Genomic DNA, 23,222 nt, shown 5'->3' with positions numbered 1-23,222 from the left:
CTTTAATTATCCCCAAAGGCATTCACAAACAAGCATGCTATACATATCAAGCAGATAACCTAAATAGCATGAAAGAAAAAATGACCCAGAAAGTGCAACGAAGCACAATCGGTCCATCCCTCAGGCTCACGAGGACGAACCGCTCTGATACCACTAAATGTAACACCCCGTTACTCTAAGCCTTACCTCTAGATGTAAGGCAAAGAATAACGACGTCCCACGACAGTTCTTGAGCTTATAATATATAATATATGTCCAAAAATGTTTATAACTAGAAGCCCGATGAAGGAATAAAAGCTCAAAATGCATAAGGCAGAATTACGAAACGCGAAGCATTCACACACGAAAACTAAACGTATAGGTACGAACAAAACAAAATATAATATATGTAAAACCTTGTAGATAGCTCCAGGATACACAAGGTAATACTTAAAGTAAACAAGATATATATATATATATATATGATGTACAAAAGAGGACTAGTCACAGCCTGCGGAGTTTAGGCTGGCTAGTCAAATTGAATACAATTGAGTTTTTGAAGTTTAAAACAGCAACAACCTATCTCTCAAAGTTTTCATAAATAAAGCCTCTAAGGCAACAAGGTTATATAAATACAAAGGGTAAGAGAAAAAATACTACAAAAAAATAAAACAGAAATGAACAAAGGAGAAACCATACTCCGCTGTGTCACCATATCCGCAATTTCACCGAGGTGAATTATGACTTGCATCTGAAAATCAACAACAATATATGGTATGAGAACCGGGGATTCTCAATATAATAACAGTGCCCAATATATAAGATGTAAGGTTTCAGGATGCCAAAGGCAATCCTAGAACTTCACACCGATATAGATATTCAAGCTTAACATAAATAAATAAATTAAACCATAAACCATAAGTAGGGTTATCTAAACTTAGGAAATTTCTAACTAGAACTAATCACACCACTGTATCCCATAGTCTTCACCAACCTAACCTCCATGCGATCCCATCGCCACCGCCTACCTAACCTCCTCAACACCAGACAATCACAGATAATGCAAGCAAGTAATACACAGGTAATATTCATATATAGCAAGTAATTTAAGAAGCAAGTAGGAATATTATACAATTAGGCAAACTCAAGTAATTAAAGAAAACAAGCACATAAGAATTGTATATGATGAATGCCTGTTCTATTGGCTCGTGATATCACTTGTCGGTCCATAATGGCCAACCCGACACATCCTCCCGGATGTAGCCTTTTCTACCACACCTGAGATAAAGTGCCCTGCACACTCATGCAGCAGAAAGTCTGTTACGTCAGAGATATAGTGTCCTACACACTCATGCAACAGGGAGTCTACCACGCTAGGGATATAAGCCCCGCACACTTTATGCAGTAGAGAAGGAAACAACAACAACTACTCATGCAGCAGAGAATTTTGCTACACCAGGGATATAGGCCCCGCACACTTATGCAGCAGAGAAATCTGCCACACCAGGGATATAGGCCCCGCACACTCTCAACAACTACTCATGCAGCAGAGAAATCTGCTACGCTAGGAATATAGGCCCCGCACACTCTCATATAATCCAATAATTTCATCATTCTTTTCCAAGTTCTCAACTCATCATAACCATCACCGGTTTTCAACTTCTCAAAAATCTCTTCAACCATAAACTTCACAACTCAACACTCACCACTCAAGCTAGAAATTACAGAAACCTTCTAAAACCTATGTCACTGGCTCTAAACTCATAACGAAGAAACCCTTTTTATTCCTTTATTATTTTTTCCTTGATTCAAGAACCTAAAACTGGCAAAAATGCTTTAAACAAATGTTACGAAAGTTTACAAGCTTGCTAGAAAGGTAAAACAGTTAAAAACAAGGTTTTCATTAAAAAACAAGGCAGTGTGCGTACGCATAGGGTTGTGTGTACGCACGCTGTTCATACCCTGATCCGAGCTTTGTGGTCGGGATGGCAGAAAACGGGAGGACCGACTTCATAAAGAGGTCCCTCACCCCCGACCTCTTCTTAAAAGAGAGCTCGGAGTAGCATCTAAAGGCCTAAAAGGGGGCCAGAGAGGCCCAAAGAGGCCCGGTGCAGCAAATGCCACCGCTCGCCAGAAGGTAGTTGCCAAAGATATGATCTTAAAGATATAAGATAAGATAGGGATCTTCCCCTCAAAGAAGATCCCCAAAAACACCACTATAAATACATTGGAGCCCCCAGGTATAACTCATATTCTAATTCTACTAAAAACCCGCCTAAAACCCTTGCTAACTTAAGCATTGGAGTCTCTTGCAGATACCACCACCCAACCCCACAAGGAGCTCAGATAAGGCGACACCTCAATCCGAAGGTCGGAATTCAATACTCGGAGAAGACCCGGATCTCACATCCGATCCGAACTCAACGTTTCAGGTAACCCCCGCTGTTGCCGGGGAACCTGGAAGTCATCCCACAATCATGGCGAGCAACCCACCTAATAAGGGACATACAACAACGTCCGGATTGGAAGATGGAACGCCAACAAAAAACCCAGACTCCGCGGTCCCTCTGCCATCACCCAACACTCCAAGGGGACAAACACCCTCCCAACACGAAAATATTAGATGCCATCCGCAAACAACAGGATCTCCTAAAACAGCTCAAGCGAGAGGCCGAGCGCCAATGGGAGGCCGAACGAAATCTCCGTAGGGAGACGAGAAGGTGCCGAGAGCTGGAAGGAAAACCCCAAAAGCTCGAAGCTAACCTCAAATCTCGCACTACCCAAACCACGAGACCAGCCCCTTCAGAGAGTAAGACCCATTCTCAGAGGAAACTATGAAAGTGAAAGTCCCCAAGGATCTTATACCCCCCGACATGGACCTGTACGACGGAGGATTCGATCCAAGCCATAATCTTAGCAACTTTAGGAGTCAGATGTACCTCACCGAGACCTCTGACACAACTTGCTGCAAAGCTTTTCCGGTCACTCTCACCAAAACAACTATAAAGTGGTTCGATAACCTACCTCCAAGGTCAATCACCAACTTCGATGATCTCACCAAGAAATTTCTGGCCAGATTCTCTATCAAAGGGACAAAACCAAGCACACACCAAGTCTACTCAGAATCAAGAAAGGAGATTGGGAGAGCCTTCGGACATATATAAAAAGATTTAATAAAGCATGTCTCGACATACAAAATCTTCCCACCGAAGCAGCCATCATAGAGCTGATAAACGGCATATGAGAAGGGCCATTCAGCTAGTTCATATCCAAAAAATATCCCACCTCCCTGAATGAAGTGCAAGAACGGGCCGAGAAATACATCAATATGGAAGAAAACTCCCAGATGGGAGAAACTTCAAGAGCCAATTTTTCCTATTCTTCCCTAGACAAACACAAAGAGCCAAAAAAGAAGGAAGAGTCAACTGCTAAGAAGCCCAGGAAATATCACAACTACACCTCCCTCTGAGTATCCCTAGTAAACGTCTACAGGGAAATATGTCACACAGAGAAGATCCCGCCTCCCCGTCCTATCAAACACAAAAAAGGAGGAAGTCAGACGGAATATTTCGAATACTACAAACTCTACAGGCACCCTACCAACGAATGCTACAACCTGAAAAATGTCATAGAGAAGTTGGCCCGGGAATGACAACTGGACCAATACCTAGCCAACAGAACAGACAACCAAAGAAAGAGAAAAAGGGATGAAGAGGGAGGACGGCCAGAACGCCCCCTCTCACCCCCAGAAAGGCACGTCGATATGATCAATGGAGGAGTCGCAGGAGGTAGGATCTCAAGATCGTCCCGCAAAAGGCACCTTAAGGAGGCATACCATGTCGCAGAGGAGAGTCAACCACCCGACTTCCCCACAATCTCTTTTACCAAAGAAGATGCTATAGGCATCGCCCTAGGGCATGACGATCCCGTAGTTATCACCATCATACTGGAAAATGCCAACTTCCATCGAACTCTGGTCGACCAGGAGAGTTCGGCTGACATCCTATTCAAAGCCGCCTCTGACAGGCTCGGGAACGAAGAAAAGGAGTTAAACGCATATCCCAACAGCCTATTCGGGCTGGGGGACACCCCGATTCAACCTCTCGGATACATCTCGTTGCACACTACCTTCGGGAAGGAAGCCTGGTCCAGAACATTAAGTGTCGACTACATTGTAGTCGATGTAAGCTCGGTATATAATGCCCTCCTAGGCCGGACAACTCTAAACCGACTCGCCGCAGTAGTATCTACTCCACACCTATAAATGAAATTCTCAACTACGGAAGGCATAGCCATCATAAAGGGTGATCAGAAGCTTGCTCGATGATGCTACAATGACAGCGTAAACCTGAAAGGTAGCCCGGAGGGAGGGAGACTAACGCCATCGAACTCGGAGGAGCCTGAATACGTGAAGAATTTTGTCCACAACCAGAAGGCGAGACCGAGGAGGTACAGGTTAGAGATACCCCAGATAAGACAACCAAAGTCGGAGCAAACCTAAAAGAAGGCCTAAAGGAGCTACTCATTAAGTTCCTAAAAGAAAACTCGGACCTCTTCACCTGGAAAGCCGCTGACATGCCCGGCTTTGATCCCGGACTGATGAGGCATAGATTGGTCGTATACCCTGAATCTCGACCAATACAACAAAAGCGTAGGAAGCTCGGCCCGGAAAGATCACAAGTCGTGGAGGAGAAAGTGCGGGCCTTGCTAGAGGCAGGATTCGTAAGAGAGGTTAAGTACCAACTTTGGCTGGCGAATGTCGTGCTGGTAAAGAAGCCAAATGGAAAGTGGAAAATATGTGTAGACTACACCGACCTCAACAAAGCCTGTCCAAAAGACCTTTACCCCCTTCCAAGCATCGACGCCTTAGTCGATGCATCCTCAGGGTACAAGTACCTCTCCTTCATGGACGCCTACCCAGGATATAACCAAATACCAATGCATAAACCCGACCAAGAAAAAACCTCGTTCCTAACCCCAAAAGCAAACTACTACTACGTCGTAATGCCGTTTAGACTAATGAACGTGGGGGCCACATATCAGAGGTCCATAAACAAGGTATTCGCTGGTCACATCGGGAAGCTAATGGAAGTCTACGTGGACAACATGCTAGTCAAAACTCAGTGGGAAGGAACATTGTTGTCCGATCTGGCCGAAGTATTCGACACCATAAGAAAGCACGGGATGAGGCTTAACCCCACAAAGTGCACCTTCACAGTGGAAGCCGGCAAGTTCCTAGGGTTCATGCTAAACTAAAGGGGCATTGAAGCAAACCCGGACAAATGCCGAGCTATACTCGACGTGAAAAGCCCGACCTGTGTAAAGGAGGTACAACAGCTAAATGGAAGGCTGGCTGCCTTGTCCAGATTTCTCGCCGGATCAGCCCTAAGGTCCCTCCCCTTCTACTTGATACTAAGAAAAGGGAAGAAGTTCGAATGGATCCCAGAATGCGAAAAGGCCTTCCAAGACTTCAAATCGTTCCTAGGACAACCACCCATCTTGACCCGACCTAAACAAGGAGAGGAGCTAATGTTATACCTAGCAGTCGGAAGTCGAGCGATAGCATCAGCCCTAGTTCGAGAAGACGACAAAGGACAGGCAAAGGCAGCCAATAAGGTCATATTGACCAGGCTGAAATGCCGACTACAAGACGCAAAGGACGCCTGGGCAGAAGAGCTCCCACAAGTCTTGTGGGTGTATCAAACAACACCACATTCTACCACAGGTGAGTCGCCTTTCCCACTAGCCTACAGGGTAGAAGCAATGGTTCCAATTGAAATAAACGAAGGATTCCCCAAAGTGACCTTCTACAATGAGGAAATCAACCCTCAAGCACAGAGAGAATAGCTCGACCTGCTACCAGAGGTTTGAGAAAGAGCTCGGATAAGAGAGGAATCGCTAAAGTGTCGAATGGGACTCAGATACAACCAGAAGGTAATCCAACGAAGCTTCATGACCAACGACCTTATCCTGATCCAAAATGACATCAGAGCAGGCAGGTCGAGAAAAGGGAAGCTAGCTGCCAATTGGAAAGGACTATACCGGGTGGCCGAAGTACTAGGAAAGGGTTACTATAAAGTGGCCGACCTCCAAGGGCGGGAGCTCTCGAGGTCGTGGCATGCCTGTAACCTAAGAAGGTACTATAGCTAGAAAGACTTGAACCAAGGTACACTCTTTTTCCCAGCAAAGGGTTTTTTAATGAGGCATCAGGTCAAGAACTAAAGGGGCCCCGAACTACAGGGTAACCAGGCATGTATAGGGGTTTCCATTTCTTGCATTTTATCTTAATAAAATCTGCCATTCCTTAAAAAGTTTCCCACCAAGGCGCATTAATTTATGCTCGATAAAACAAAAAATCGATGCCCAACCATACAGGGTCGGCAGGATGAAGTGACGAGGTCCAAATTAATTTGAGAAGTTATAAAAGCAATGCGTACAAAGCGACATAACAAGGTCGAATTAAAAATGAAGTTGTAGAAATAACTTAAAAAGTCCCGACAGAGAAGTTGAACCACCGAAAGGATCACTAAAAAGGAACAATGTATGCCTCAACCACGCAAAAGTCGGACAAAGCCTATAGGCTACAGACATTCGAAGGAACCTCTAAAGTAGAAATTCAGAAATCGAACACTACTCCTAAAAGTTTCTAAGTAAAAGCTAAAAGGTAGAAGTTCGGAAGGAACACTACTTAAAAAGCAGAATACAACTAAAGGTCCAGAACACGCAAAATGCCAGCTAGAAAGTTGCCAAAAGGCAACTAAGAAGCAAAGTAAATCAATCAACATACCCGCAAGCCAAGCAACTCGGACACTACCTACAAAAGCTATAAAAAAATTAGCTGAAAGGTAGGACCCAAATATCCAGAAAGGCTCAATCCACGCAACGAAAAGGTAAAGGTTCACCACGAACATTACCTAGGAGACATTCGCTACGCTACCAAAGCAATCGACCAAAATATCAAAAGGATGAATATTAAGAAGTTGCTAAAGAGCAATTAAAGGGTAAGGTGTTTTCAACAGCCAACCATCAAGGGCGGATAAGAAGTGACTGAGAATAAAAACCAAGCGCTACGTGCAAATTGTTGAAGAACAAAGTAAACAAACCCCAAAAGGTTAAACATTAAAAGTTGCTAGAGGCAATTATAAAGTAAAAATGTTTAACTACCAACTATTACACAAAGGTGTTCAAAAGCCTATAGATCGGACCACATCAGCACATAATTTGGAAGGAAGACATGAAAATAGAAGTCACAAAGGGTCAAGCTTCACCCCTGTAGCTGCATCCTAAGGAAGTTGAGGAATAATCGAGATCGGAACAGCCCCGAAAACACCATTAAGACATCCACGTCAGGGTCGGCCTCAGACTGGGTAGCCTCAGCAGAAGGGGTCGGAAAAGCCTTGGTCTTCAGGTCGGGCACAAGAATCTCATCTTCATCGAGGGCAAACACGATCTTACCATCCACCGCAACATTATCCATGTTAAACAAAGAGAGGTCGAGATCGGGAGTCAGAACCCAGACCTGTTCTTTCAAATTTTCGTACATGGCAGTCACACCATTCACCACGTGACCCTGCAGCTCAGCATAATTATCATAAGAGGATTAAAGCTTCTCCTTCACCTCAAGGAGCTCGGCATACGTCTAGGTATAGCTCTCCTTGTCCTTCTTTGCCATCTCCTCCGCCAAGTTAGAGGCAGTCTCAGTAGTAGTAGCTCAGGATTTCTCCTTTTTCAATGTAAGCTCCAGCCCCACATTCTTCGCCTCCAGCTCAGACCTCAAACCCTCAACCCTCTCAAATTCAGCCTTGGCGCTTCCCAGAAAGGCGCTGGTGGCATTAATAGGGACCTTTTTAAACTCTTTCACCAACGCGCATTCAGGTTAGCCATCCAGACACAGTTACGGGCCATGTAATGAAAGTGCTTGAGGATGGATACATCGTCAGTAGAGACAAAATCGTAAGGCACAATATGCTCCTCCGTAAAGGCCACACCATCAAAATCTTTGTCATTAATGTCAACAGCACCAACTATCTTCTGCTTCTTGGGAGCGGGCCCAGAGGAGGAAGGAGAGGAAGCAACATCGAAACTTGCCAAAGGCGGGTCGGTGGGAACCAAACGGACGTGAGGGGTCAAAATAACCTTCCTCGAACCCTGAGAACCCAAGTTCGGCTTCTTTGGTGGAAGTTAAAAGGTGCCTTCCCCTGACGTTTTCCTTTGCAAATTCTGAACAGCCACAGTCTTCTTGGTTTTACGAAGGAACTTCATGGAATCAGACCCCAAAGCCATCTCTGGAGAAGCAAAAAATAAAAAACAGTTACAAAAACTACAACTATAGACAAGGTAGTAAAAAGCAAGGAATGTCGGGAACTACCTAGCTCATAACAGATAAATGCAGGATCCCCTAAAAACTTCTTCGTGTCCAAATGAGGAGGCTATCCCCAATGCTCCTCCAATGCACCCACAAAGACCCTCTCTACCTCATCTAGACTCTCTCAAGGGTACTTAAGTATTACGAGATTCTCTTGCCACCAAAGGGGAAAAGAGGGCTCCTTATTCTCATCTAAAAAGAAGGGATGAACTTCATCCACTGCCCGGACCTTGAAATAAAAATTCTTAAAATCATGAAAAGAGTCGTCAAAAATGGCAAAAACCTTTTTGCCTTGGTTAGCCTGGAAAGAGATCTAAGAAGCCTTTTTCTTGGCCGCCCCAGGCTTTGTCAATACAAACAAATATAGAAACAAACAGAGGGAAGGTCGGACACCCAACTCCTGACACAACAGTTGAAAAATTTTCATGAAAGCTCAGAAGTTGGGATGAAGCTGAGTAGGGGCAAGGTTACAGTTCTAAAGAATCTCAGTCTCAAACTCGGTAAACGGGATGGTAATACCTAACATGGTGAAAAAATAGTCATAGACATAGAAGAACGGACACTCTGTCCAACTTAAAGGGAGAAAGTTGACCCTCTCCTCAGGATCGGGAGCCACTAGTTCATAATCTTTTTCATCCTCCCTATTCCCACAAATCCTATGTGTTCCGAGGGTTACCTAAAACAGGGAGGTCAATCTCTGATGAGATCTTTCAGATCTGGACTGGGCTGCTACGTCCGACTTGTTGACGCAGGAGATGCTGCTGGTCCTTGTTCACCGGAGGGAGTGGTACCTGCAAGAGACTCCGATGCTTAAGTCAGTACGGACTTTAGGCAGGTTTTTTGTAGAATTGGAGTATGAATTATACCTGGGTGCTCTAGTGTTTTATATTAGTGCTTGACGATCTTTCTTTGAGATAAGTTTGTTATCTTATCTTATCTTTTGGATGAGATCCTTATCTTTTTGGTCAGCTGCCTTCTAGCGGACGGTGACTTCTTTGTTTTGGGCCTTGTCGTGATTTTTCCGAACTCTTTGTGAGAGTTATCTATGATAGGCTGACCTTTAAAGAGGTCGATCCTTTTTTCTTCACTCAACTCGAGCCTTATAGTTCGGTCCAGGGTATGAACAATGCTCTGCTTGAGCTTCGATCCTTCCCCGAGGTCGTGCTTTTCGAGCTTCGACCACTTTCTAGGAAGTCGTGCTTGAGCATTAGTTTAGTTGCATTTGATCAGCTCCTTTCCGCGCGAGTCTGGCGTTTGTTTTGCTTAAATGTGAAGCGTTTTTAGCCCCTTAATTGCGGCATTGCTTTCGAAAGCGTTAGTTCCTTAGGATCATGCGAGCGTCTTTAAAGCCTATTGATTGGGCTTTTATTTGCCATTTCTTTTTCCCTCTCTTTAAACTTTGTTTGAAATCAAAGAAATGGTTTTTTCACTTCTTTCATCTTCCTCTTTTCTTCTCCTTCGAAAGAACTTTTCTCGTCTGACTCCATTGATTCTGCCCCAAGCTTTTCTTCTTTTCTGGAGCTTTTCAGAGGCGTCCTTTGGTGTTCTTGCTGCGCTTCTGTTGCTATTGTTCCTTTCTTCATCGTAGGTTGGTATTTCTTGTCTGTGACTTTTGTATTTTCTGATTGATTGATGGCTGTGACTTCCTTTTGTTTAAACTTCTGGTGACATTGTATGCCTTTATTTCTCTGAAGAAAGTTGGAATCTTTTTGTCTTTGCTGCTTGTTTGCGAAAATGTCGGTGCTAGGGTTTTTGGTTTTCATTCGCGCATTTTTCTTTTTGGTGAAGGGACTAAGATTTTGATTCCTCGTGTTTTTCCTTCTCTGTATCTGCATTTCCCCCAAAGGGTGCCTCTGGGTTTCGGTGGTGACCTTTGATTTGATAAATCCTTGGGGCGCCCTTTGTTTGTTATGTTTGCTTGCTTTCTGGCTATATTTTCATCTCCTTATTTGTGGCCAAGTTATTTTTGGCAGTAACGCCCCTTATTTTCTTGCTGTAGGTGTAGTGTTCTATGTCTTCACATAGAAATATTGTTGAGATGTCTACAAAGGTCCCCGCTGGTATGGCTAACTGGTTAGATTCTATAGTGTTGATGTGTGTTACCGTGGCCGACCCAAAGTATTGTGAGAAACTTAGGAGATTTCATAGGATCTGTAGTAGTAGAGATGATGAAAAGAACTATGAGCTGGTGTCGCCTGATCCTGAGAAGAGGGTTAGTTTTCCTCCCTTAGATTGAGCAGAGCGTCCATTTTTCTATGCCTATGACTATTTTTTTTTCCCAACTAGGTATAACCCTTCTTTTTACCGATTTTGAGAATGAAGTTTTATGGAACTGCAATGTAGCCCCATCGCAGTTTCACCCGAACTCTTGGGCTTTTATGAAGATTTTCCAGCTGTTATGCCAAGAGCTGGGTGTCCGACCTACCCTATCTCTTTTCCTTTTCTTGTTTATGCTAACCAAACCCGGGGCGGCCAAGAAGAAGGCTTCTTGGATCTCCTTTCGAGCTACTCAGGGGAAAAAAATTTTTTCCATGTTTGATGACTATTTTTGGGACTTTAAAAATTATTATTTTAAAGTCCGAGCTGTTGAGGATGTTCGTTCCTTCTTCCTGGACGAAAATAATGAGCCGAGCTTTCCTTTTTGGAGGCAAAAAGATCCTGTAGTTCTTAGGTATCCCTGGGAGAGTTTAGATGAAGTAGAGCAGGCCTTGGTGGGTGTTTTAGAGGAGTATTAGGGGGAGCCTCCTCACCTGGATACTAAAAAGTTTTTAGGGGACCCCGCTCTTCTCCGTTCTGAGCTAGGTAGTGTCCGACCTCTTCTTTCATAGAAAGTTTTCTTTTATTGATTGTGATCTTGTTATTATCTATCGTGTGACTATTTTGCTGGCTTTATTTCAGAGATGGTGTCGTCATCGGATTCAATGAAGATGTTCTGCAAGGCAAAAAAGGTGGTGGCTGCGCAAAATTTGTTGAAGATGACGTCGGGGGAGAGCTCTTCACAGTTACCTCCGAAGAAGCTAGCATCTGATCTTCTGGGGCCGAGGAAAGTCATATCGACCCCTCGAGTCCAAATGATTCCGACTGATCCGCCCTTTTCGACATCTGACAGTTCCTCCTTCCCTACTTCAGCTGGTCCTCCTCCTAAGAAACCGAGGACTGTAGGCCCTTATAATCTGGAAGACAAGGAATTTGATGGCGTGTCTTTTGCCACAAAGCTGATTGCTCTTATGGTAAATTTTCTCTAGATGACGTGTCAATCCTTCATCATCTGGATTTCATATCAAGTAATAGTATCCGGATGGTCAATCTTAGTGTGGCCTTGTCCCGGGTTGTCAAGGAATCTCCAGTCCATGCCACTAAGGCCTTTTTGGAGGATGCCAAGGCTGATTATGATAGAATGAAGGGTTTAAAAGAGGAATTTGAGGCCAAAGCTGTTGGGTTGGAGCTTGAAATGGAGAGGGAAAAGGCTCGAGCTATTACCACAGAGGCGGCTGCTAATCTGGCCGGGGAGATGGCTAAAAAGTACAAGAAGAGCTATACTTGAACCTATGGAGTGTTGTTGGAGACTAGAGAGAGGCTTCAGTCAGCTCAGGACGACTATGCCGAGCTTCAGGGGCACGTGGTGAGTGGTATGAATGTGCTGTATGAAAACCTGAAGGCCCAGGTCCGAGTTCTTGCTCCTGAGGCCGACCTCTCCTTGTTTAGCATGGATAACAATGTGGAGGATGGCAAGATTGTGCCTGCCCCCGATGATGATGATGAGGCTCCTCCCACTATGTCGACGGTTAAGGTTTCTACAGCTCCTGTTGCTGAGTCTTCCGCTGCTCCTTCTGCTGAGGTGGTTCCTCCTGAGTCTGAGCCTAACGTGGAAATCCACAATGGCCCAGACGGAGTTGTTGGAGCCACCCCGATTTGATGATCCTACCTTCTCCCAAGGATGCAGTTACTGGGGTGAATTTGAAGCCTTTATAATTCTCTTTTTCAATATGTATTTGATGTGGTCCGGTCTGTGGACCTTTTGAACTTCTATTTTTTGTAGTGCTTCTGGATACTTTTTGACGTTTAGTTGCTTCTTAGAAACTTTTATTTTAATCAAAATACTTTAATCTCTTGGGTTGCCGTTAGGCAGCCTTTGAGCTTTTAATGTCTTAATTTTTCGCGTTTCAGTCTATCAATTCAGCTTGTGACAATATGCTTGTATTTGGAGGTTGCTCTTTCAATCCCTATGTGGTCTTTGTGTTTTTGCCGTTTGAGCTTTTTAGTCAAGTTCCAAATAACTTTTTAGGTGGTGTTCATATTGAACCCTTTCTTTTTAGTTTATTTGAACGACTTTTTAGCTCCGCCTCTGAGGTCGTGCTTTCGCTTTTTAAGTAGTTTCTCTTTTCAAGACTTACACCCTTTGGCTAAGCATCTCGGGCCTAAGCTTTTCAACCTTTTTGGCCTTTATATGGTGTTTATTTGAACTCTTTGTGAGAGTTAGTGATAAACTCCAATTTTGTGGTTTATCTTGTGCTTATTTTAGGAGATTTTATCACCTTTTCCCACATTTATTCAATGAAATAGCATAGTTTTGTAATTCTCCCTTAATTTATGCTTAAGTGTAAAAACATGCTTTTTAGGCCCTTAAATTGGTGATTTTAACTCACTTTAATTCCATCCGATGTCTTGACGTATTTGTTGAGTGATTTCAAGTTCATAAGGCAAGTATTGGATGGAAGAAATGAGGAGAAAAAACATACAAAGTGGAGAATGCATGAAGAAACAAGGATTGGGAATGCATCGATGGGCGCGCAAGCGTAAAAGGCGCGTGCGCGCAGAAGTGACTTTGCATAGAGACGTGCACGCGTACATGATGCGTACGCGCGGATGAAGAAACAGCGAATCGACGCGCACGCGCACATGGCGCGTAGGCGTCGATACTCGCACGTGACCCACTTAAAGGCAAAACGCTGGGGGGCAATTTCTGAGCTGCCCAGGCCCAAATCCAACTTGTTTCTGAGTGTATTTCATGCAGAATTGAAGTCCAAGCAAGGGAGAGCAATTAGTTAGTCAACATGAGCCTTTAGTTAGTTTTCTAGAGAGAGAAGCTCCCTTTTCTCTCTAGAATTAAGTTAGGATTAGGTTAATCTCTTGTAGATCTTGAGTTAATTACTTGATTTCATCTTGTTTCTTTTACAATTTCACATTTCTACATCTTGACTTTCTTAGTTGTAATGTTAATTTTTCATTTTGCCCTCTTGCATGTTGATGAACATTGTTGGATCTAATTCCCTTTTAATGCAATTTCATGTTTCCATGTTTTTTTTATGTTGATCTTGCTTGCTCTTATTGATTTCTCACTTATGATAGTTGTGGGTTTTCCTTAATTTTAGCATTTTGTGATGTTTACTTTTATTGCACATTAGGTGTTTGATAGAATGCTTTCTATAGTTTGTGAGTAGTTCTCTTGACCCTTGGCCTAGGCTAAGGGGATTGAGTGATCTTGAGTCCTTGGGCTTCATTGAATTGGTAATTCTAGAACCCTTGGGGATCAATTTGATAACCATTGATTCTAGCCCACTACTAAGTTAATTAGTAGCTAGGTTGGGACTTATGAATTGATGTTGATCAAGCCATTTGACGTATTCCAAGCCTAGGAGTAGATATTACACACTTAAGGCTTTAGTGAGTAGACCTAATGAGCTCGGTTCCTCATAATTATCAATATTTGAATTGTTGGTAAGGATAGTGATCTCAATCACCTAAGTCTTATCCAAGAGTTCTTTATCTTGCTTTCCTTAATTACTTGCTTGATTTACTTTCCTTGCTCCTCTTATAAATCAAAACCCCTTGTCCCTTCATAGCCAATAATTGACCATCTCATTGCAATCCCTTATGAGACGACCCAGAGTCTAAATACTTCGGTTAATTCTTATTTGGGGTTTGTTATTTGTGACAAAACCATATTTTAATTTGATGTGAGAGTTGTTTGTTAGTTTGGAGCTATGCTTACAACGAAGTAATTCCTTTCTTTAAGAAGAAAATCTAGACCGGCAACAATTTTCTATCAGTTAGCTACGATAGGCCGACCTTTAAAGAGGTCGGTCCTTTTTTCTTTGCCCAACTCGGACCTTATAGTTCGGTCCAGGGTATGAACACTATGAAACCTCCTAAACTTCTCACAGTATTCCCGATCTGCTACAGTCACACAACCCAATACTACAAAATCTAGCCAATCAACCATACCAGGAAGAACCTTTATGGACATTTCGACAAGATTTTTACGAGACATAGACACTATACCTACAGCAAGAAAAACGAAAGGCGTCACCAGCAGCAACTCGGCCAAAAAAGCAAAAAACAAAAGAAAAGGCTAGCAAGCAACAACAAGACAGCAAAGGGTGCCCCAGGATTCACAAAACGACTGACGCTGTAACCCAGAGACACCCTTTGGAGGCAGTACAAACACAGATAGAAGCACAAACTCAAAAGATCAAAAACCCACAAACCCTAATCATCCGACAGCAAAAACATCAAAGCTTTACCAAAAAATTTCAAAAGTAAAAAGCAAACATGCAACATTACCAAAAGGTAAAAACGGGAATGAAGGAGAATTTCATCGCAAATGGCCAGATCACCATCAAACAGAGAGCATAAAATGAAGAGAATAAATACCAACCTGGAAAGGAGAAGTAGAAACGGTGACGAACAAACAGCAAAGTCACAAACAATCCCCACCAGAGAACAACAATAAGAGCGTAAAAATCCAAGAAAAGAAAGCTGGGGCAGACAGAGGAAGAGCGAAAGAAAGCTTCTTTCTCCAAACAAAAATGAAACAGAAGAAAGCGAAAGAGGAAAATTAACTAAGTCCCTCTAATTTTAAACAAAGGCCAAGGGAGGGAAAACGAAGCGACAAAAGGGGAATGAAGCCCAAAATTAATGAGCCCTAAAGACGCTCGCAGATACCCAAAAGGGGTGTCACACTTGGGGAACTGACACGGCATTTAAAGCTGACGCTTCACATCTTAAAGAAGCTATGAAAAAGGCACAGAACTCGTGATAAACCACTATTTTATGGTTTATCTTGTACTCAATTGAGTGGTTTTTATCAAGTCTTTGCATACTTATTCATACTAATTGTATGGTTTTACATTTTTCCTTCCTAATCTTGTGCTATGATTGAAAACATGTTTCTTTGGCCTTAAATTTGCTATGTTTAATCCTCTCTTATTACCATTCGATGCCTTGATATGTGTGTTAAGTGATTTCAGAGTTTATAGGGCAGGAATGGCTTAAAGGATGGAAAGGAAGCATGCAAACGTGGAAGGAATACAAGAAATTGAAGGAACTGCTAAGCTATCCAGCCTAACCTCTTCGCACTCAAACGGTCATAACTTAAGCTACAGAGATCCAAATGAGGCGGTTCCAGTTGCATTGGAAAGCTAACATCTAGGGCTTCGAAATAATATATAATTTGTTATAGTTTCTTTGAAGATAAGTGACGTGAACGCGTGAATCCACGCGCACACATGGATTTGCACAAATCCAGCGACCTGTACGTTTCTGAATTCGCCCCCAGTGATTTCTGGGCTGTTTCTGACCCAGTTTTCGGCCCAAAAAACACAGATTAGAGGCTATAAAGTGGGAGAATCCATTCATTCATAAAACACACTTCTCATTATTCACAATTTTAGGTTTTAGATGTAGTTTCTAGAGAGAGAGGCTCTCTCCTCTCTCTTAGGTTTTAGGATTAGGATTTCTCCTAGTTTATGGTTATTTCTTCATTCCAGGTTCAATGTTTCTTTAATTTATGTTCTCTTCTACTTCTATTTATGCTATTACTTTAGTTGATTACTTGATGTTGCCAATTTGGTTTATGGATTCATATGTTTAATTTGATTTTCTATTTAATATAATTTGAGAGATTTTAGGTTTATGATTGTTTTTTTCTATTTATGATATAAATAATTTGGATTTTTCCCCTTTTGGTTTTGGTTGAGTAATTGGTGACACTTGAGTTATCAAACTCAGCTGTTGATTGAAAATTGGAATTTGCTGATTGATTTGGATCCCTATAAAGCTAGTCTTTCCATAGGAGTTGACTAGGACTTGAGGAATCAAGTTGATTAGTCCACTTGACTTTCCTTTATTTAGTAAGAGTTAACTAAGTGGGAGCAATAAACAATTCTCATCACACCTGATAAGGATAATTGGGATGGAATTTCCAATTCTCATACCTTACCAAGAGTTTTTCTAATTAATAATTTACTTTTCTTGTCATTTAATTTACTTGTTCTTTAATTCAAATACCCCCAAAAATACACTTTTCTCATAACCAATAATAAATCATATCTCCCTGCAATTCCTTGAGAGACGATCCGAGGTTTGAATACTTCGGTTATCAATTTTATTAGGGGTTTATTACTTGTGACAACCAAAACTTTTGTACGAAAGGATTCTCTATTGGTTTAGAAACTATACTTACAACGTGATTACTTTATTTTTATGAAATTCTTTACCATCAAGAATCTAGTTCGTAAAAAAATGGCGCCGTTACCGGGGAATTGCAATTGTGTGCCTTATTATTGGTTATTGTAAATATTTTCTTTTGCTTGTTTATTTGTTTTTATTTTTATTTTTAATTTTTATTAGCTACTATGAGTTCTCACCCCTGTCGCTTTGAGTTTGGTTCCAATGTTGTTGTAAGGAATGGAAGCTATAACAGGAACATGCATCAAGGTCAAAACAATCAAAGATGGAAGGAGCCACGAGGATCTGATCAACCCTTTTGGCAACAACCCCCTCCAATGCGCTATAACCAACAACCATTATGTGATGCATACCAAGACAATAGTTATGGTGGACCCTTTCGTGACAACCAACCTCCACCAAATTACTATGGTCAAGAGCCATTCCAGGGTGCATATCAAGATGATGAATATGGTGGACCCCCTTGTAGTTACCAACAAGCCCCACCATATGCTTATGAACAACCTCCTCAACATAACTCTGAACCACCATACTCACAAGTCCCTTTCCACCATTCACCTCCATATGACCCTAATCCTCATCCACCACACCAACCACCATATGAACCACACCCAGAACCACCATCTCCATATCCTTATCAAGAAGAACCGCCTCCGTATTATGAGCCCTCTCTCCCAACAAATGAACCCTCCTATCCACCCCAACCTCCATTGGATAACAACACACTCATCTCTAACATCATTGATCTCACCTCTACACTCCAAAATCTTATATCCCGCATGAACTAACCCTTTACCTCCAATATTCAACCCTCAAGCTCTAGTGCACTTCCTTTTCAACCACATAATGATCTTTCTATCCCATTACCACCCTCCATAGAAGAGCACCCACATCCATCAATCCAAGAGAAAGATGATCCCAATTATGCTATTGATATGGAACAAGAAAGAAGAAATCATCTTCGTAAATCCATACTTCATAAGAAGCTAGAGGAGGCCCTAAGGGTAGCGGTAGGAGAGACCCTTGAAGATGAAAGGATAGTTGAAAAGAGTTGTCATAGAAAGGAAATCATCAAGGAGGAGTACGATCTTGTACTAAAACCACTGGACAAGGCAGCAATTATTGAAAAGAAAGAAGTGGTTGTAGACTTAGGAGATGCTGAACCTCCATTGGAAAGTCCAGTCCTAGAGCCTCCTTCTAAGGTGTTTGATGTTGATGTTGAGGAGGATGTACAACCTCCAAGGCAGATCATGGTTGAAGACTTTGCAGAGGTTGATCAAGAGATGGAGATTAAAGAAGAAGAAGCACAACCCCTCATGCCCTTGGTAAGCAATGAAGAAGAGTTTGAATTGGAAGAAAGCTACTAAGAGGAAGAGGTTGGGATTGAAGAAGCTTGCAAAGAGGTGGAAGTTGTCAAGGAAGAACATAAGGAAATGGAGCTTGAAATCACCTTGCCAAAGTTGTTGGAGACCTCTCCTCCAAAGCCATTACCATCCAATACATTCAAGTGGGTAAAATACTTATCCTTAACCTTTACTTTCCTACTTGAATATGGGCTACTTGAAACAGATGGTCAGCTTCGAGCTCTTTGTGGCTTTAAGAGTAAGAGGGAGATGGTTAGTGGTTGGCAACACAATCCTAGATTCGTTGTGGTTGGGAGCTCAAAATCTAAATACAAGGGTTGGTGTAGAGCTCGAATGAATAGGTCTAGGAAGCTGTTTGGATGCCTTAGTGAGAATTCAGATTGCTTATCACTCGGATAGAATCATGATGATCAACTTGAAGACAGGTGTAGAATCAAGATTTGGGATCCGGGAATATATGATGTTCAGTTTTGGGAGCTCAAAGCTTGTGCAGCACTCCATCAAAGCTTGAGAAATTTACTTGGTATTGATAGAGTTTATTGGAAGTCCAAGCATTGGTGGAAGTTTCAAGACGAGTTCAAGCACAAGCCACCATGAGAAGGAGCTCACCAAATGTCCAACTTAAGGACTTTAACTAAAAGTGCTAGGTGGGAGACAACCCACCATGGTATGATCGTTATTTTTCAGTCTCAGTTTTATTTTACTTTGTTTTATCCTTAGTTTTATTTTATTTTATTTTTCTTAGTGTTCATTCATAATGTCTGCATTAGCATCTGCATTCTGCATTCTGCATATATAAAAAAAGGCAAACCACGCGTGCGTGCAGGCCATGTGTGGGCGTCGATTGCTTATTCGCTCTCCCATCCAACGAACAGAAAATTGTGATGGAATCGTGCGGCTAGTGTGCTCTACGCACAATTCGACCCACGCACACGCGTCTATGACGCGTGCGCGTCATTTGCCACAAAGGAAAGCCACGCGTACGCGTCAAGCACGCGCACGCGTGGATAGGAAAATTGACGTAAATAGGATTTTGGACAGAAAGTTGTGCTGCCCCGCCGCTGGAACTGTGCTAGATGCACAAGGTCATCAACGCGTACGCGTCCCTGACGCGTGCGCGTCCTTTTGCTTCCAAGACCACCCACGCGCACGCGTGCCTTGCGCGCGCGCATCACGTCCCGTTTTTCATTCATTTCTCCTTTCTTCTCTTCTTTCCCCTTCTTTTCCTTCCCCCTCCCCCCCATCTACTCTTTCCCCCTTCTTTCCATTATTGCATTTATTTATTTCATGTTACCTTAGTTATCTATGGTTTCTTCTCATGCATTTTTATGTTGGTGTTGGAACTCTATTTGGGTCTTATATTATTATACTTGAGCTTGTGGATATCATCAATAGTGATTTTACAATTAATATTAATTTTTGGGGTTGCATGCATGTTTGGAATTCTTGCTTTCCCTGACGTATTTTACATGCATACCAAGTGTTTGTGAAAAGTCCGTATGGCATTGTGAATTCTTAATTATTCTATCCTTCTACTCTAATGCCTATTTTTCACAAAACCTTCCAATATTTTATTAATTAAATATGATTGTCAATACAAACGTTATTGTTAGTTTGTTACGACTGACAATACATTTTAGCTTTTAATGCTTGATCTACGCTACTCATGCCTTTGCCAGCATGCCAATAAACATCTTGCATTTAGTTGCCTCAATTTATCATGCTATATTTCCATTGATGTCCTAATTGCATGGAGTCGCGACCATGTGTTAACGACATTCTTCTTTACCTTGGCATGATTATCACTCGTACTGCCCTCTTCCTTACTCTATCCCTTTGAATTCATGCCCCTCTCTTTTCTCCCTTTTTCAGAATGGCCACCAGGAAGGGTACAGAGAGAGCCTCTAACAAGCCACCGGCGAGGAGAGGAACAAAAAGCACAAGCACCTTCAACAAATCAGCTGCTCCTTCAAATACTTCAGAGGTTGGACCGGCTAGACCGGCAGGCAAAGCGAATGGAGTGCCATAACAAGTGCCGACTTACACACCTCAAGGAGCTGATTATTGGCAACCACCCACCTGAAGAAGATCCAGAAACTCCGGACTTCACCTTACCTACCAGCACCGAGAGCCATGACGACCCCAACTGTGGAGATGCTGTTACTAACCCCCCTTTGCTCCCGACTGATGGCACCGAGGACAGTGCCAAGCTTTAAGTGTGGAGAGGTCAGTCAGTACCTGACTTCCAGAGGTAACTTCTCTAGCTTTTAACACCAACATTTTTAGTTTTTCTTTGGTTAGATAGAATAGATTGCATGATAATAATAGGTTGCATGTATGTTTGCTTGGTTAAAATAATTAATTTCTTTTCAAGACTCTATTTTATAATATTTCACTAATTTAAATTAAAAATCTTTTTGTTAAACTTGTTTGAAGATTGTAAAGTGGAACATGAATTATAGCTAAGAACACACAACCTGTGAGATTTGAGCTTAATAACATGGTTACACTATTTAACCATAATATTTTATTTTTGTGTGTTTTCTTCTCTATGATTGCAATCTATGCTTTGTTTCATTCTATATGTCCACTATTTGATGTATTTACATGCTTGCATATGATTGAGGCCATTATTTGTTATTGCTCACTTAATCCCAAATAGCTTACCCTTTTAAATCACCCTTGTTAGCCACCTTGAGCTTTTTAATCCCCTTCTGTTCTATAACCACATCACTAGCCTTAAGCAGAAAAACAAATTAAATATCCCAAATTGAATCTTTGGTTAGCTTAAGATAGAGATTGTATATCAATTAATTGTGGGGAACCGTGAGAACTTGGGTTGATAGGAATGTATTAAATTGATAAATTATTTGAAATTTGGGAACATGCTCATGTGAAACCAAAATAATTAAAATACCATATGCATTGATATGTTGTATTTATTTTTATGAAAAAAATCTTATAAATAAATAAATGAATAAGGGGACAAAATTATCCCAATATTAAATTTAATGAAAGATCAATGCATATGTGATAAAATTAAAGAAAAGTTGATACATGAGTATGTGAAAAATACAAAAGTGGGAATTTTGGGTAGCTAGGCATAATTTTAGAGTATGTGTGTATGTTAGGTGATAGCTTAGGTTACTCAAAGATTCAATTTATAGCTCACTTGGCCATACATATATCCTCACCTTACCTTAACCCCATTACAACCTTGAAAAGACCTCAAGATATTTGCATTGGTATACTAAATTTTTCTTGATTGGTTAGATGAAGAACAAAGTTTAGAAAGCATGACTAGAGAAGAGTAGAGTGACTAACTCTAGACACTTGAGAGATTAGAGTGATATACACTAACAGTAAGGGTTCAACGCTTGATTCTATGTTCCCTGCTTTCATGAGCTATCTTATTACAAGTTTACTTGTCTTTTACTATATGATTTGAATTAGTGGAATCTGATTTATATTTGTCTTGGAGAACTTGTTTACTTTCAACCAAATAGGTAGAAACATCTTAGCATATAGTTGCATTCATATAGATAGGTTGCATTTCATAAGTTTTACCATTCCTCTTCACTCTCTTATAGCTTCTCTTGAACTTAGCATGAGGACATGCTAATGTTTAAGTATGGGGATATTGATAAACCGCTATTTTATGGTTTATCTTGTGCTCAATTGAGTGGTTTTTATCAAGTCTTTGCACACTTATTCATACTAATTGTATGGTTTTACATTTTTCCTTCCTAATCTTGTGCTATGATTGAAAACATGTTTCTTTGGCCTTAAATTTGCTATGTTTAATCCTCTCTTATTACCATTCGATACCTTGATATGTGTGTTAAGTGATTTCAGAGTTTATAAGGTAGGAATGGCTTAGAGGATGGAAAGGAAGCATGCAAAAGTGGAAGGAATACAAGAAATTGAAGGAACTGCTAAGCTGTCCAGCCTGAACTCTTCGCACTCAAACGATCATAACTTGAGCTATAAAGGTTCAAATGAGGCGGTTCTAGTTGCATTGGAAAGCTAACATCTGTGGCTTTGAAATGATATATAATTCGTCATAGTTGCCTTAAAGATAAGTGATGCACATGCGTGAATTCACGCGTACGCGTGGATCTGCGCAAATCCAGCGACCTGTACGTTTCTGAATTTGCCCCCAGCAATTTTTGGGCTGTTTCTGACCCAGTTTTCGGCTCAGAAAACACAGATTAAAGGCTATAAAGTGGGGGAATCCATTCATTCATAAAACACACTTTTCATTATTCACAATTTTAGGTTTTAGATGTAGTTTCTAGAGAGAGAGGCTCTCTCATCTCTCTTAGGTTTTAGGATTAGGATTTCTCTTTGTTTATGGTTATTTCTTCATTCCAGGTTCAATGTTTCTTTAATTTATGTTCTCTTCCACTTCTATTTATGCTATTACTTTATTTGATTACTTGATGTTGCCAATTTGGTTTATGGATTCATATGTTTAATTTGATTTTCTATTTAATATAATTTGAGAGATTTCAGGTTTATGATTGTTTTCTTCTATTTATGATATAAATAATTTGGATTTTTCCCCTTTGGGCTTTGGTTGAATAATTGGTGACACTTGAGTTATCAAACTTAGCTGTTGATTGAAAATTGGAATTTGCTGATTGATTTGGATCCCTCTAAAGCTAGTCTTTCCATAAGAGTTGACTAGGACTTGAGGAATCAAGTTGATTAGTCCACTTGACTTTTCTTTATTTAGTAAGGGTTAACTAAGTGGGAGCAATAAACAATTCTCATCACACCTGATAAGGGATAATTGGGATGGGATTTCCAGTTCTCATACCTTGTCAAGAGTTTTTCTAATTAATAATTTACTTTTCTTGTCATTTAATTTACTTGTTCTTTAATTCAAAAACCCCCAAAAATACACTTTTTCTCATAACCAATAATAAATCATACCTCCCTGTAATTCCTTGAGAGACGACCCGAGGTTTGAATACTTCGGTTATCAATTTTATTAGGGGTTTGTTACTTGTGACAACCAAAACTTTTGTACGAAAGGATTT

The 23,222-nt window shown here is 41.3% G+C and overlaps 1 protein-coding gene across 1 annotated transcript; it reads left to right on the top strand.

Moving 5' to 3' along the window:
- The first annotated feature begins 3,742 nt into the window (after positions 1-3,742).
- LOC148570092 (uncharacterized) lies at positions 3,743-4,243 on the top strand. Its single transcript, XM_088506834.1, has one exon. The coding sequence runs from the start codon at positions 3,743-3,745 to the stop codon at positions 4,241-4,243; it is 501 nt and encodes a 166-aa protein (XP_088362960.1).
- Positions 4,244-23,222: the final 18,979 nt, after the last annotated feature.

The sequence above is a fragment of the Arachis ipaensis genome, chromosome B3 (assembly GCF_059453495.1).
Source record: "Arachis ipaensis isolate K30076 ecotype BB chromosome B3, ASM5945349v1, whole genome shotgun sequence".
Lineage (NCBI taxonomy): Eukaryota > Viridiplantae > Streptophyta > Magnoliopsida > Fabales > Fabaceae > Arachis > Arachis ipaensis.
The sequence above is the reverse complement of the archived record's forward strand: the minus strand, read 5'-3'. Positions and strand labels throughout refer to the sequence as shown.